The sequence below is a fragment of the Neopelma chrysocephalum genome, unplaced genomic scaffold (assembly GCF_003984885.1).
Source record: "Neopelma chrysocephalum unplaced genomic scaffold, ASM398488v2 Primary Assembly neopelma1_74, whole genome shotgun sequence".
Lineage (NCBI taxonomy): Eukaryota > Metazoa > Chordata > Aves > Passeriformes > Pipridae > Neopelma > Neopelma chrysocephalum.
The window spans coordinates 8,375,904-8,391,884 of NW_020897735.1; the positions used below are offsets into that span (position 1 = coordinate 8,375,904).

The 15,981-nt window shown below is 41.8% G+C and overlaps 1 protein-coding gene across 4 annotated transcripts in view; it reads left to right on the forward strand.

Moving 5' to 3' along the window:
- Nucleotides 1–1,115: 1,115 nt before the first annotated feature.
- Nucleotides 1,116–15,981, forward strand: part of CNTRL (centriolin) — a 28,286-nt gene continuing 13,420 nt past the window's right edge. For 2 of the 4 annotated variants that reach the window (XM_027688045.1, XM_027688046.1), the window contains exons 1-18: nt 1,117–1,330; nt 2,337–2,576; nt 2,917–3,050; nt 3,577–3,707; nt 4,926–5,067; nt 5,880–6,066; nt 6,163–6,356; nt 7,168–7,224; nt 8,027–8,146; nt 9,127–9,352; nt 9,778–9,887; nt 10,404–10,598; nt 12,703–12,856; nt 13,451–13,671; nt 14,258–14,434; nt 14,730–14,864; nt 14,961–15,106; nt 15,640–15,820. In XM_027688045.1, coding sequence (XP_027543846.1) covers nt 2,369–2,576; nt 2,917–3,050; nt 3,577–3,707; nt 4,926–5,067; nt 5,880–6,066; nt 6,163–6,356; nt 7,168–7,224; nt 8,027–8,146; nt 9,127–9,352; nt 9,778–9,887; nt 10,404–10,598; nt 12,703–12,856; nt 13,451–13,671; nt 14,258–14,434; nt 14,730–14,864; nt 14,961–15,106; nt 15,640–15,820 — 2,718 coding nt within the window. In that variant the 5' untranslated portion in view covers nt 1,117–1,330; nt 2,337–2,368. Of the gene's footprint in view, nt 1,331–2,336; nt 2,577–2,916; nt 3,051–3,576; nt 3,708–4,925; nt 5,068–5,879; nt 6,067–6,162; nt 6,357–7,167; nt 7,225–8,026; nt 8,147–9,126; nt 9,353–9,777; nt 9,888–10,403; nt 10,599–12,702; nt 12,857–13,450; nt 13,672–14,257; nt 14,435–14,729; nt 14,865–14,960; nt 15,107–15,639; nt 15,821–15,981 lie in introns of all 4 variants that reach the window. The other 2 variants (XM_027688047.1, XM_027688049.1) reach the window with 1 other exon arrangement.

The window sequence follows — 15,981 nt, forward strand, 5'->3', positions numbered from 1 at the left end:
TGGAAATAACTCTTCCCTTCCAAATTTCTTTTAGCCATTTGTGTTCCTGATTATGCCAACTTTTTGAGTACTTCCATTACAAATAAAATTGTAACATGAAAACATTAGGGAACAATATATCAACAACGTGCACCGTTTTAAAAAGCAATTGCAAAAAAAAAACCCCACAACCTTTGGTGACAAAACCTTTGCAGGTCTGATACCCAAGACAGCACCACAACAAATAGGTTTATGTAAAGTTAAACAAAGTTGTGCAAGAATGCTGAAGTTTAAACAAATACTGTGGTCAACCTTTACGGGAAAGGCATTTACAAAACTATTTCTGATCGATATAAAATTAAATTACAGTAAAGCCAACTTGGGTTTCTCCCAGATGTAATAAACTGCAAGGGAAGCAATGATAAAATCTTATGAAATGTGAGGTGCTAATAAAGCGAATGACCAAAGTACCTATTATTAAATACCAGTAAGTTTACGTGGGTGGTATATAAATGATAAGATGCAAATGGTAAAACATATTGGAAAACGCTTTGAAGGCCTAACAGTACTCTGAAATAATGGTTTTTAAATGTAATGATGCCCCTTCCACGTGTTTTTTCTCATACGCAGCCTGATGGTTTTTCAGCCCCGCGTTTCACATCCAGATGTAGAGATTCCAAACTAACACAGCCCAGAAGCGCTAAAAGAGATTTATTTACACGCCTCTGTGGAAGTGGTGGTGATTTAGACCTCCCACGCGGAGCTGAATGCAGTATTTACAAACGTTACAGCACAAAACCTATTTACGCAGGTTGGCAGCGACACGCTAACGTGACACATACAGAGAGGGACAGAAAAAGCACATAAGGAAAGAATAACTATGAGAAGAGCAAGATTTGTTGTTTATACAGTGATTCGGGCTCTAATTACCCCAAAACTCCTCAAGGTTTTATTTTCATACCGCGATTTGTGCTTTAACCACCAGAAGCCCCCTCAGGACGCGCCCTGAGGGGACGCGGCGAGAAACGCTGAGGGGAGGGGGCGGGGCCGGAGGGGCGGGAACGGCGCGCGGGAGGGGCGTGGCTTTGCTTAGGTCACGCCCCCTCCCCTTCCCTCTCACCCGCCGGGGCCGCCGGACAAAATGGCGGTGGGGCGGCCTCTCAGGCGGCGCCCTTAAAGGAGCCGCAGCACCCGCGGCTCGGCGGGTGGGTTGGGTGGTGATCGCTCGCTCGGGGCGAGGAGGCGGCGGGGAGGAGCGCTGAGAGCCGGTGCGATCCTTCGGGAGCGCCCCAGGGGCCGCCCTGGCCGCCGCGGCGGCGAGCGGTGACACGGCGTTACCATGTCAACGCAGGTAATCAAAGCGGCGGCCTGAGGGGAACCGGGGCGCGGCGGGACCGGGATCGGCCTCGGTGGGTCACCGGGGAGGGGATGGGGTGGCACGGGGACCCCCAGGCCAGCCCCCCCTCCCTCCTGCTCAGACGTGGGTGTCACTGCAAACCACGATCTGTGCTCAGGAAACCGCGTTACAATGACAACCGCGCTCCCTAAAACAGGAAGAAACGCCCGCAGCATCTTTCTCCCTCTCCTGTCCCTTCCACTCTCACGTTCCTGGTCCTGTTTGAGTTGTGCCTCCAAGCAATGGATGGAAAAGAGTGGCTTTTCCTTGCTGCTCTTTTCCTTGCCCACCTTTCCTTTCCAGTTTTGGAGGGAACAAAATACATTGCAATGAAGAACATATTCTCAAGACACAACGTGATCACTCACAGACCTCCACGTTCCTGTAAAATCATACTTTTCTATCTTAAAGATTGTCTTAAAATGTGCTCTTTGTTCACTGGGTGTAGGTGTCAGTAAAACTCGGTCCCTGGGGGTGATCCCTACAAGAGATTTGTCCCACAGAACTTGCACATGGCTTTTTCTGCTCTGATCCCTGGGGAAGTATCTTCTTCACTGGGGGAAGTGTCTGTTAACATCCTCTGGAATTTCCCAGGCAGTCACGGGATAATTTATTTGCAGAAAGGGAAACTCTGGGAATGCCAGAGTTTTTCTCCATTGCCTTTTTTTTTTCACTCTTCTTGCTGCAAAGTGGGTGATTTCTACCTCTGCTAAAAGCAATTTGGCTCCAATCCTCTGTTTCTGCCCTCTGCCAGCTCTGTTAGTCTGAGCTGAGGGTATCTCTAGACCTGAAAGGTGTAACCATTCTTCCCAATGCCATGAGAACTGGAAGCTGGCACCCTCTGGAGAACTGGCTTTGATGTGGGTTTGGCAAAACATTCTCCCTGTAGCCCCTTTGCTGTTGTGCAAACCTTTCAGATTTATCCTTATACGCAGACTGATGTTCATTTCTGTTCTTCCAGGTCTCGTCCTGTGATATTTGGGATTTTTGGCAATGAGGAAAGGCTCTGTAAGAAAAGCATTGAGTAGAAAACCAACTTCTCAGACACCAAGTCCAATGTCACCTGTCAGCTCAGGTACCAGATCCCCGTCTCCCCTTGGCCAACAGACACCTCCAGCTGCTCCCAAAAGCATGGAGCAGGTGTACCAACACCTGGATATTCCAGCAGAAAACGTGGGACCTGCTTTTAAGTTTCATAAAGGTTTGTATAATGAAAAACCACTGATGTAAAAGTACATACCACAAGCATAAAATGCCAGTGTTCTGTGAGCTGTGTGGTTAAAGATGTATGGTCTGGTGGAAAGAAGCCTGAAAAACTTGCTTTCATCTTTTTTTTTTTTTGGAACTCAAATGAAGAAATGAGAATAATGAGACTTTTAGTCCTCCCTGTAAATGCTCCTGATGTCCTGGTTCTTCTCATCCCCTGGTGAGGGAGGAGATAATTTTCAATGTTTTACCAATATTCAGTGTGAAATTAAAGACTAATATAAAAATCACCAGTTCTTTTCAGTGCTAAAGGTAGTTTCTCTGTTTAATTTCAGGTGAAAATGGTGTTACCCCAGGAGTTAGGTACATCACTGAGCCCCTCATAAAGGGTCTGTCAAAACAGCAAAATTTGGCATGTATAAGCTCACTGAATCTTTCTTCCCCAAAAGATGGGGACAAAAAGTTTAAGGTAAGGTTTTGACAATAACTGGTAATTAAACCAAGCTTAAAGTTGATTTTTAATTGTTTTTTAGCAAAAGTTTATTTTAAGTTGGTTGTGAACACCATGTTCTGTTAGCTTAGTTCTGCAAACAGTTTCTGTTAAAAAAAAAAGGCAGAAAGAAAACCAATTCATTCATTAGAGTGATGTCTAAAACACCATTAATTTGTGTAATGTTTTAGCTTTTGGGTTGTGCTGGTTTGGGTTTGGTTTTTTGGGAGAGATTTTTTTTGGAGTGTGTTTTTTAATGGCATATTCTCTTTAATATAAATGAGACTGGTCCACTGTAAACTTAAAATCCAGTTTTACTCTTCCAGCGCTATAGAAGTCTGTACCTAAAGTGAGACTTTAAAACCCAACAGTGAAACTGTGATTAATTAAATGTTAGAACACTTGGTATTTGTAGTGAACAGGTGGTTGTTAAAAACAGAAATCTGCTTTTCTCTTTTTAAAAAATAACCCTGCAATGCTGAGGGATTCATTTTCTGTTCTTCAGTACATAGAAAATCTGGAGAAGTGCTCTAAACTAGAGATACTAAATCTTAGTAACAACCAAATAGAGAAGATGGAGAAGTTGGATAAACTGCTGAAGTTACGGGAGCTCAACTTGTCCTGCAACAGGATCAGGTAAGAGGAAACCTGGGCAGGTTTGGGGAGCCCAGGGGCAGTAAAACTGATGTTCTTTTACTGCTTGAGTTCTCTCCAAAGTGCATTTCCCATCCATTGTATTCAAGACTAACAGGCTTTGGTGAGACCTTCTTAAAAAGCACAAACTCTTTGGTGTTGGAAGCATAAATAGTTCTGGGAAGTGCTGTCAGTGCTGTGGTTAAACTTGTTTTCCTTGGAAGCCAAGCCAGAAGTGCAGGTTTCCAGATACCACAGTGCAGAGTGTGCAATGACCCAATTAAATGCCTTAAAAATTTAATTAAACTTTTACTGCTTATTATTACAGGTAATATAATGAATTCTCTTTTAGGAGAGGAAGCTGAATGGGCTTGATCAGGCAGGCAGGAAACCCACTGAATTGCTTTTTAACTGTTTTGAGAGTCTGCTGCCTCATTTGAGTGGGTTAAAAGTGTTGAAGGGTAATGGTTCACACAATAGCAGAGGAGTTTTCATTGCTTTTAGTGTTTCTGCCAGTGAATTATGATCTTTTCTGTGATGAAACCCACTTTGCAGCAGAGAAGTTAAGAATGGGAAGTGGGCAAAACACAGGTTTCTACACATGGCATTCACACAACTTCCTCTCTCAACAGGAATTGAAAAGGGCAGAGGAGCTTTTAGCTGCTGCTCTGTGTTTTCAGACCTTGGTTATGTACAGCTGGTATATATTCAATAAATAGTATATAAATGAGCACATTCTGCTGTTCTTTGTAACAATAATCACATCTTTAGATAAACGCCTGAATAGACTAAAACCTAACATGGTTTCCTCAATAGTTATTTACTGTTTTAATAAAACACTGAAAAATGTAGCTCTTCATGCTGTCAGTTTACAGTTGATCCTTCTTTGTGTGGGAAAAAAACCAAACACTAAAACTTGTTTATTTGGGTTCATCTTTCTCCCAGAAGAAAAAGAACAAAGGAATTACCACACATTAGAATAATCTAGATATGTAAAAGTAAAGGTTTTGCCACAGAGACAGAAAGTCATGCTGTAATTTTTGATCTTACTTGTAAGTCAGTTGGTGTAATTTAACTTGAATTGTGAGTCCATGGCAGTAAATAACTGTTTTTACTGATCTCTTGGTGATTATGTGAGGCAGATTTTGCTGCAGCTCATCCATAATGCCTCAGCTTCGCTGTAAATTTGTGGTGGTTCTTGGTTTGTCTTCTCATTTCCAGCAAAATCGAAGGTATAGAACATCTGCAGAACCTCCAAAAGCTGAACCTGGCAGGGAATGAGATTGAGCACATCCCTGTGTGGGTGGGGAAGAAGCTGAGATCCCTTCGTGTCCTCAACCTGAACCAGAACAAACTGTCCTCAGTAAGTGATGGGAGGCACAGACAGGCTTTGCTCTGGATCCTTTCCTGAGGGAGCTGCTGTATCCACACTGATTGACTGTGGTGGTTTGAGACCCCCAAAAATCCAATTTCCAAGTCCAACCCCCCTCCCACAACTCACCCCAGTGTGAGAGGGGTTTTCCAGATACAACACAAGACTCAATATGGGGGGAAGGGAATTATATTACAATTATTACACAAATAAATATTATAATACATTATATACACAATCCTAACTATCTCTCCTATGATAAAGAGTATTTACATTGGATCAAATCTCTTTTCCCTCCAATAAAAGTCCAGGAGGGAAGAAGGAAAGATCCTTTCCACATTCAGGGCAGCAGTGTCTCTCTTCAATGCAGCAGTTGTAGCTGGATCTCTCTCTCTCCATTACATTGACTTACTCTAAATGATTGCTGAGTGTGTTTCCTTTGGATCAGAAAAACTCCATTTGTGCCACATTTGTAGATACAAACCTGTATGATGTTTGAGACAGTGTGAGTTTTTTGAAGGTTGTATATATCCACAGGCCTTGGTGTGGCTTGAATTTCCAAGGTCAAACTTTATTAAATTTACCCTCTTTACATTTTTTAATAGAAGAAGGCATTTGATTTTAGGAAGTGACTTTAGTCATAGTACTGTGTGTTTGGGTAGGGGTTTAGAGCATAAACATTAAAATAGATCCTTTGGTACAAACCTAACATAAGACATTCTACATAATCAGAAGTTCACTCATGGGTGTTTAATTGTTCTTGGAAGGATGTCTGATCATTGTTCCCTTTCTCTTTGATTTAGCTCCATGATGTAGCTAAACTAAAGCCTCTCCAAGATCTGACCTCTCTATTCCTTGCTGATAATCCAGTTGGAAATCTGCCTCACTACTGCTTGTACACCATATTCCACTTGAGAACACTGGAAAACTTGGATGGGCAGCCCGTGACAAATCCTGACAGGCAGGAAGCTCTGCAGAGGTTTAATTTAGGTAATAGTATGTTAAATCTAAAGGGAGTGACACAAAACTGAAGTTTAGAAGGAGAAGACTTTTCTATTTGAACGTTTCTGTGATTCTGTTTTGCAGAAGAGATAGAAAAATTAGAGAGGGAGTTGGAAAACACAGTCAAGGAGATGGAGAACCTCAAACTGACCCAGTCCAAGGTGCTCGAGCAGCTTCACCATCAAGATGAGGTCAACAAATCGTTGAAAGAAAAGACTTTGCAACAGAAACAAAGCTTTGAAGACCTACAAAGGGACCTGGGCACCAAAAATGAGCTGGTAAGGTAATCACCTGCACTAGGGAAATGCTTGGACACAGAGTTGTCAGTGTGAGGGTTCAAATGGCTGGAGATTTATGGTTAAAATTGAGACAAACCTTAGGGACTTCAGCTCTCTAAAGAGTGGTTATTTACCAGTGGTTCTTCAACATTCTTTCTGTAGAAAAAGTAAGTATATTGAACCAGCAGTCAGTATCACTCTTGTCATTTATGGTAACTTGTTTGTTTGTCTCTAGTAATTGTTTATTTTTGTTTCAAATTTGGTCAGTTGATGGAAGGTTAAGTGTCCTCTGGCTGCTAAATTGCTGATGTACTGAAATATCCTGCCTTGGTCAGGCTCTAACCTGCTGCTGCAACAAGGGAAAAAGTGAATACTTTTCCAAAACCAAGATGTGCATATGAGTTGTATGTCAGTAATAGCCCTTGATTGTTATTTTGGGTAATGTCCACTGGTTTACTTGTATTTTATTCACATCATCCTAAAATCTTATGTTTGAACATCTTCCATTGGTAGCTATAAAATGCAAGGAAAGTCCTGTTGACTTGAGAATGATGAATTGTGAGTGACCTGATGGGAACTTAATAGATGGCTTTTATCTTGTTAGACTTTGTCCTCTAAAACTTCATCCTCCAGCCTTTTGATAGTTAACACTTCCCCAGCTGTTTATTCTCTGAGCACACCCCCACTAACCAGCAATCTCTTTCTAAAATGCAGTTTTCAGTATAGTGAGATTTAGCAGCAAATACTTTGCAGTTTGAACCCACTGTTATCCTTGGGGTGATGAACTTTGCTTGCTTCTCTCCTCCTTCAGCTGGTGTGTTGGTTTGTCCCAGCCCCCTTCCTGCAGAGCCTTTATTCCTCACTGAAGGTAGCCCCCCTGTGCTCCTGCCTGCATGGTTATTTTATTTCTAGGATGTGTTTGCACTTTCACTGAAGTAGCAACATTAGTGTGAAGTGTTCACTGTGGGTCTGGATACAATTTTCTTGATATTTTGTTTTCCTTTTCTCTGAAACACAGTTAATTTTTGCATGACATTTTATCAGGTTTTTAAATCTCTCTTTAAAGCCTTTCCTGTTCTTATCTTTTCCTCCATTAGTCCTGCTTTCCACTGTCTGTTGGAATTGTGCTCCATGTTCTCCCTCAGGTATTCAGTGTGAAAAGTTGATTTAAAATGAAATCACATGATGGACCTTTACTTAAAAATACCATCAAAACCTACAAAGTTAAGCTAAAATAAAATGCATAGACTTGTACATTTGACAATTGAGATATTTTGTTTCTTTTACAGGCTGTGAGTGTTAATAGTTTCTCTGCTCATTGGTAGCAATAAATACATTTGTTATTTGGCCTAGATTTTGCTAGAGGATCCCAGCCAAATTATTTTTTTTATCCTAAGTTAATAACAGATTTCCTTTTAAACCTTTGATGCACAGAAACTTCAAAGGCCTTTCATGTGATCATTTGTGTTCTATTAATTGTGGGGCATCTGTCTCCTCTTGGTCATCATTGTGCCTTCTAATAAAGCTGCACTTTGTGATGTTCTTGACCTGTGATGTGAGCTGTGAGTTGTGTTCCTGAGTTGTGGCTGTGCCCTGCTCTCTGTAGTGCTGAGCTGGGTGTGCTGATGCCACTTGGATGAATTCAGCTGACTCTGTTCCTGCTTTCTCAGCTGAAGCAGAAGACAGTGGAGCTCACCAGAGCCTGCCAGAAGCAGTATGAGCTGGAGCAGGAACTGGCCTTTTATAAGATCGACGCCAAATTCGAGCCATTGAATTATTTTCCGTCTGAGGTAATAATTTTAAAAGAATGGATCTTTTCGTTGCCCTTCCTCTGGATCTTCAACCTAGAAAATAAAGTTTTCTAGACTTCTAATAGACAGTGCTTAATTAAAAGTTATTAGTTACAAAATATAATATATTTTTGTATATATAATATATATACATATATATACATATATATACACATATATATAAAATATATTTTGTATATATATACACATATATATAAAATATATTTTGTATATACATACACATATATATAAAATATGTTTTGTATATACACACACATATATATATAAAATATATTTTGTATACACACACACATATATATATAAAATATATTCATTTTAAAATCATAAGTTATAAGCTCTCAGCTAAACAGTGAGTGACATTTAATGTGCTGAATATTAGTGTACACATCTCTATGTATGTGTTTTAGCTGAGTCCTTGAGCAAACATTTCATTCTTAGTGACCTTAGGCCCTTCTTCTGCCTTAATTTTGGAGGCCCTTTTACTTGGAGAAGTTCCTCAAGCCTGAGTTAGATGGTATTAGAATTTCTGTGCTTTTTCTGTTGGATTTTTCTCCTAGTAGAGCCCACCCTCTCTGTCATACCTGCAAACAAATATGGAGATGCCTGAATGAAAGCAGCCTCACAAGAAATGTGAAGATCAGTAATTATTAACTATAATTAAGTTATGTCTGAGTAAAATTTCAGTGCAACAATGTAATGGACTAAGTATAATCTAAGTAAATCTAAAATACAAAGATAAAGTTCTTCCTGTTAATATCTACTTGCAAGAAACTGGTCACACCCCAATTGGGTCAGTTTGTTTTTAATTCTCTTCTAAAATAACAATATTCAAGGCCAAGCAAGTCAAGTATAATCTGTTTTCTTCTAATTATTCTCACTTCAAATTGGTTTAAATGTCTATTATGAATTGTCTGCAGGCAGATTTCTGAGCTAAAGACAAATTGTTTCCTGCATTTCAGGAGGTTGAGGTTGATGATGTGCCCGGGGAGAGCCCCTACATTGGCAAGGCCAGGTACAAGAGGAACATGTTTGTGAGGGAAGGATTCATCGCTGACAGGGCTCAGCAGCTGCACCTGGGCAGAGTGCAGAGAGAGGGAGAGGACTTCTGGAGGAAAACCCAGCTGGAACTGCATCTCCAAACTCTAGATGAGCTACTGGAGAATAAAGAAAAAAAAATTAATTCAGGTAACATCTTATATTTTTTTAATTGAATAAAATTAAAATATGTATATCATATAAAATGTGGTTTATTCCACTGACATAAGAAGTGCTGTCATTTCTACACGCTGTGCTTGCATTTTGGGTCAAAGCTCTTACCACTTCTTATGGCTGTTATTTTACTATAACTCCATATGAAAGGATTGCATGTTACTGAAAACACAAAACTAGGGAGGTTTCATATTTGATGCATTAATTTAATTGTGTAAAACTCATTAAAAGAACTTTAGACACACTTTTTGAGAAACCAGAATGTGTTGGCTGTGATTATCACTGTGTTAAGAAAACACTGATTTTCTGGTGATAGAAACTGTGTATCAATCTCATACAAAATATTATAAAGTATCTTGTGGGATTGTGGGGTTTGTGTTGGGTTTTCTTTTTGTCTGCAGCACAAAGAAGATTGGAAGAACTGCAAAGTGCAATTGGAGATGCAGAGCAACGAGTTTGGAAAGTAACAGAGGAACTGCAACAACTGGAGGCTGCTCTGGATCAGAAAAAAGTAAGTTGTTCCACAAGTGGCAAAGGAAAGTGTTTGAAGAACTGTTGATCTAGAAAACAGAACTTTTTCTCCCCATTCTTTTAAAGAGGCCACTGTACATATATAAACCCATTTGTCATGCCTCGGAAAAACCTGAGAGGCTTTAGAGAGCTTGTTTATAAACAAGCTATCAGAGTTTTGGTTCAATTAATGGCATCTAAACCTGCTCCATGTGTTGCTGCTGCTGATTGACTTTCCCCAGAATGCTTTGGAGGCACCTGCAGTGTAGGTTTAGTTGTGCAGTTAATAAGCAACGTGGCTCCATAATTGGCAGCAAGAATTAATTTAAAGCCATTTATCAGCATTAAGCTAAAATTGTATTTTCCATTGCTTCAACTGTCATCAATTATTGGTATTTTTAGTCTTTTAACTCGCCTTAAAATCAATGCCCAGGATCTTTATTTAACTGGTAAAAATGGTCTTGATCAGCTGTGTATTTCCAATTAAACCCACTTAACACCCTGATGCTGCCTCCAGATATCCCAGGCCAACAGAGAAGCGATTGAGCAGCAGTTGAGTGAAAAGATACAAATCCTGCAGGAGCTACAGAAGGAGACCTTAGAACTGGAAAAACAGATAGAGAAACAGAAAAGAGAAATAGGGAAAAAACAGAAAGAGCTGGAAGACTTGCAGAGTTCCCTTGCTTCTGTAAATCCTGAGGATCCAAGGCATGTGAGTAAAACCAAAATCTGAAGTTTTTATGCACTGAGAACTGGAGCAAAGGCTGCTTTAACAGACCACTGTTCAATGAGTTAAATATTCCTTTTCTATTTATCAAAGCCATTAACTGTTACCAGTTGAAAAACATACAACTCCTCACAGGTTAAAAAAACCCCCTCAGAACCAACCAACTTTAGTAAAACACTTGAACAATTAATTTCCACGGCAGCTGCTGCCCAGCATGTTAAGAACTCAATCTTTGTGCTCTGCACAAACTGTGCAGAGCCTGGGGGACAACTAATGTGGGAAAAGCCCTTCCTGCATCCCTTTGTGGAACCTGGCCTTGAAGATGTTAAAGCTGTGTGTCTGGCAGTGCTTCTCCAGCCTTTTTGGGGCACTGATGGCCCTTCTCTGTCACACACACTCCTGTCAGTGCTGGGAGAATCAAGGTCTCCGAGGTCACATCTTTGGGTGTGCCAAGGAGAGCTCGAGTTTCACACTCTCATTGTTTTTTATCCTCAGGCAGGCAGGACTTTTGATTTCTGGGTTCTTAACTGCGTTCAGGAACAGCACATGCTTGTAGAAATTTTAAACCGTACCAAAATTGAATTAGTGTTTTTAAAAAGCTCATCTCCAATGACAGCGTTTCGGGCCGGCTGGATGCTTCTGAGGAAACAATGACACAATTGTTTTCAACAGAGCCCGCAAACACCCTTTTAAAAAATGAGGGGGGGGAAAGAGCGTTTTTAAACTTTTTTTGCCCAGTTGCTGGGTAGTTGAAGGGCCGGGGAGGCTCTCGGGGCACGGCAGGAGCGAGCCCGGCCCTTCCCGCGGCCGCCCCTCGCTTCGAATCACAACACAGGAAGCGCTGCCGGGGCCAACGGCCGGGAACGGGACTGGGAACGGAGCAGGAGCGGGGACGGAGCGGGGACGGAGCGGGCCAGGGCGGCAGCTCCGGCCCCGCTCCCGAGCAGCGGCCATGGCACAGCCCCTTAATCCCTTCCTGAGCCCAGGCACCGGCTCGGGATTCAAATGAAGCCCGGCCCGGGGTGGGGCGCTCGGCAAGGGGCATCTCGGGGAGAGAGGACAAAGGCAAAGCTGTAAGTGTTCGCGGTTGTTGTTTTTAAACATCATTTCTCGGTGACATTCAGCAGCCGCAGCGGCGACTCGGTTTGGGGTTTACTTGTTGATATTTCACTTTTGAAAGCTGAGGGGTGGTTTGTTTTTAGCAAGGTGACAAGTCGAGTTGCGCCGATATGGATGTTAAAAGTTAACTTCCGGTTTAATCCGTTAAAAATGCAAGAAAATATGGATTTTACTTTTGTTATGGAAGCAACTTTCAAAGTTGGTTTTGGTTTCTATTTTCCTGAGAACTTGCATTTAAATTCTGTAATGCTGGCTTGATTTATTCTTTTTGAGAAGTGACAAAAAGGTGCTGTTTGTCGTGACAGTATAATTCTGTATTTGCCCAAGTTTTTTGAGTCGTTTCTGAGCAATTTCATAGCAGTGAGAAACAACACTTCATTCTGTTGACAACCACGTTTTGTATACAGCTGAAACAATCAGCTAATTCATACTAAATGCATCAAATCCTGACCCAAGTCTGTATCTCCCAGAAATGTTTTAACAAAATAATAAATATTCTGCTCTAAGTAAAGCTTAACTGTAAAGTTGGCCAGACTTGCTGGTTGCTCAGAGTATTTTCCTTGGAGTGCTGACCTGACATGTTCTAAAGCATCATCTGCTCCCAAGGCAATGCAGGACGACAGGATTAAAGGTTCTGGAAGAAATCATGTTTGTTCTTGACTGAGAGAGGAAATGGTAGAACAAAATGTAAAGGCAGGAAGAAAGATAGCACTCATGAGGAATGATTTCTAAATGCAGGCTTTATGCACCGTGCCTGGGCAAGGGGGAGACTCCAAACAATGCTGCTGCTCACAGATTGCTGCTTATCTGGGGTTCTTTGTGGGGCAGGACGGAGGGAAAATAAAACCCCAAACACCACTTTTATTGCTGATAGAGGGACACTGCAGAGCTGAGACAAAACACTGGTTGGAGTTTTTTAAAATCTATATTGATGTTGTCCTGCTTTCCCTTTCCAACTGCTCATTACCAGGCTCACATGAAAGCTCAGAAAGCAGGTAAAGAGCAGCAGCTGGATATGATGAACAAACATTGCCAACAGCTGGAGAGTCGCCTGGATGAAATGCTCTCCAGGATTGCAAAGGAAACTGAGGAAATCAAGGACTTGGAGCAGCAGCTCACTGATGGTAAATTTGAATTTTTTCTTCCAGTATTTATTTTTAGGAAAATGTGACAATCAGGGATTCAGTTTTGTTTATCTTTGTGCAAATGAAATCCGGAACGTGTAGGAAAATGTTGAAAAACTGTTCTTAACTGATGTAAAAGGACACAGTGTGTGTTCACCTCACTCGTACAGGGTTGGGGAAGGTCATTTGTGAGGCTTTTTCCCTTGTTTTCTTTTTCCTTAAGGTAAGGGATAAGGTTTGGAAACTGCCTTGAAGTCAATGAATTTATACATTTACTACACACCTAATCTGTGTAAAAGTGACTATCCCAGAATAGAACATGGTTATAAAAATTGAAACAAAATTGATTTAGGTGTAAAGGTAACAAATGTCACCTTAGGTGAGAGGGAGGAATGAGAGTTAAAAAGAGTTTCTTTTTAACTCTCCCAGTGGTCAGGGAAATCCTGAAAGCACAGGCATTTTCTGCTTGAGTTCCAGGTACTTGTTGTTATTACTTACTCCAAAAGGCAAACATTTAAAGAAGATGAAGAAAGCAAGTTTTGTTTGTTTTGTAAAGAAATGTGGCCTCTTAACATTTGTTTTGCATTTCTGCAGGTCAGATAGCAACAAATGAAGCCCTGAAAAGGGACTTGGAAAGTATCATCATGGGATTGCAGGAGTACCTGCAAAGTGTCAAGTGCCAGGCAAAACAGGCCAATGAGGAATGTAAGAAGTTGCAGAAGGATAAAGAATCTTTGCTGGAAAGATTGGCAGATCTAGAGGAGGATAAAAACAACCTGGAAATGGTTGCCATGGATGCAGAAAATATGAGAAAAGTAAGGCTTAATACCTTTCTTCCCAAATTCAGATGTCTAAGAGTGAACTTGAAAAAAACCAAAAGGCTGATGAGCAGATTTGGGCTAGGGAAGCACAGTTCCTTGGACTTGGTATGGCAACACACCTTGAGAACAGAATCTGGCTTTTAAAACCAGTTGCCAGAGAGTTACAGTAAATATGAACTTCATGGGAGATGCCTCAGAAATGCAGGTTTTACCTTTCAGGCATCGCTACCAATGGACTTGCAGGTGACCCCGTGGGGAGTTGGGCACTGGCCAGGGATGTGTTACCAGCTTGGATCTGTCCTGTCAGCCCTGACTTAGCTGTCCTGGCACCCTGAGGAGTTTGATGTGAGCCTGGATTCCAGGGACACATCACTTGGTCACTCTGTCACCTCGAGCTCCACCTTTCTAACCTGAATGTCCATTTTTGACCAGTCAGAGCAGCATCACTGACCTGACCTTAAACATTAAACCCTTCAAGTTTTAATGTTTAGTGAGTTCCTGGGTTAAAGGGGAAGAGAGGCACTGTACAGAAATCCTGACTCTCTGTGTACATCCTTCTAAACTGACTCTGGAATTCCAGGAAATTGCAATGCTGGAGAGGGCCCTCCAAGAGCAGCAAGAAATAAATGAGTCTCTCCGAGATGCCCAAGGGAAGGTCAGTGCCTACGAGGCTGAGCTGGAGGCCCAGCTGAGAGAGAGGGATGCTGAAGCCAAGCAGCAAAAAGAAGAATTTGAAAGACTGAAACAACTTAGCCAGGTAAGAACAGAGCTCTGGTGCTGCCAGAGATGAGGGAGGACCAAACTTCCCTCCCTACCACACCTCCAGTTGTTGGTTTAGTTGTGCCCCCAAATGGAAGGTGGCACCACTTTGCTGGGCTTTATAACTTTGCTTGGGTCCAGATGGTTTGGTTGGGGTTGTTTTGTTAGATTTATTTTTAGGAGGTGTTGTTATGCTGTTACTGTTTTAAGAGATGCATCTGTTGTTGTGTGTTTAGTGCCAGGTTGGGCCTTGGGAGTGGGGGTGTTAATGTGAAGGTTTTCTGTGTCTCTAGATGGAACTGTCAGCCCTGCAAGCTGAACTTGAAAAAGAAAGGCAGGTGTTGGAGAATGCTCAGACCAAAGCACAGCTGGCAGAAGAGAAGGAACAACAAAATTACAAGCTCCTTTCTCAGTTCAAACAACTGCAGGTGAAGTGTTTGTTGTATTAAAAATTTAAGCTTTTACCATTTGTGGATTTGTTTACTGACATTTGAGTGGATTTTTTTGGTCTTTTTTTTTTTTAGGGAGACAACAATCTCCTGAAAGAACAGCTTAAAGATCTTCAGGACCAGCTAAACCATGCAGTTGGAAACTTAATTCACCCTGAGGAAGTCTTGGCTTGTATAAATGAACTCAGGCAAAAGCTTCAGTCAGGGGCTGGAGAGATTCAGTGAGTAAAACAAAAGTACAAACAGTGTTAGATGTGAAAGGGGCAGTGACTGTTCCTCTGTGCTGGGCACTGGGGAGGCCACACCTCGAATCCTGGGGGCAGTTTTGGACAAGAAAGACATTGAGGGGCTGGAGCATATCCAGGGAAAGGACTGGAGCAGCAGGAGAGGCTGAGGGAGCTGGGGGGGCTCAGCCTGGAGAAAAGGAGGCTCAGGAGGGACCTTCTCACTCTCCACAACTCCCTGACAGGAGGGGGGAGCGAGGGGGAGGTCAGGCTCTGCTCCCAGGGAACAAGGGACAGGATGAGAGGAAACAACCTCAAGCTGTGCCAGGGGAGGTTTAGATTGGATATTTGGGACATTTTCCTCACTGAAAGGGTTGTCAAGCCTTGGAACAGGCTGCCCAGGGCAGAATGAATATATATTGTATGTCTTAAACTTGCACTATTGTCTCAGGCTTCATTATTTCAGTATTGGGCATCACAATTTCAAATGGTTATTTTATGTCTCGGAACCTGGATTGTTTCTCTTTCAGGTGCCCAAATTCAGCTGATGTTGTAGGGAAAAGCCTTGCAAATCTGCAGAGGGAATTTAATGACATCCTTGCTGATGCTGAGAGGGAAAAAGAGAAAGCCTGGGCTAGACAGAGACAATTGCAGGAAGAAATGGGATCCCAGCAGGAAAAGCTGGAAGAATTACAGGAGAAATATAGACAGGCAAGTATCAAACAACTAAAGCAAGAGTATTTCAGCTTAGTCTAAAAAATATAACTTGCAGCTGAAGGATCAAGTTTCATTACAGATGGAGCTTTGCTACACTTTGTCTTTCATGTGACAGTGGAGTCTGGTTTTATTTTTTATTAGCTTTCTGATTTTTG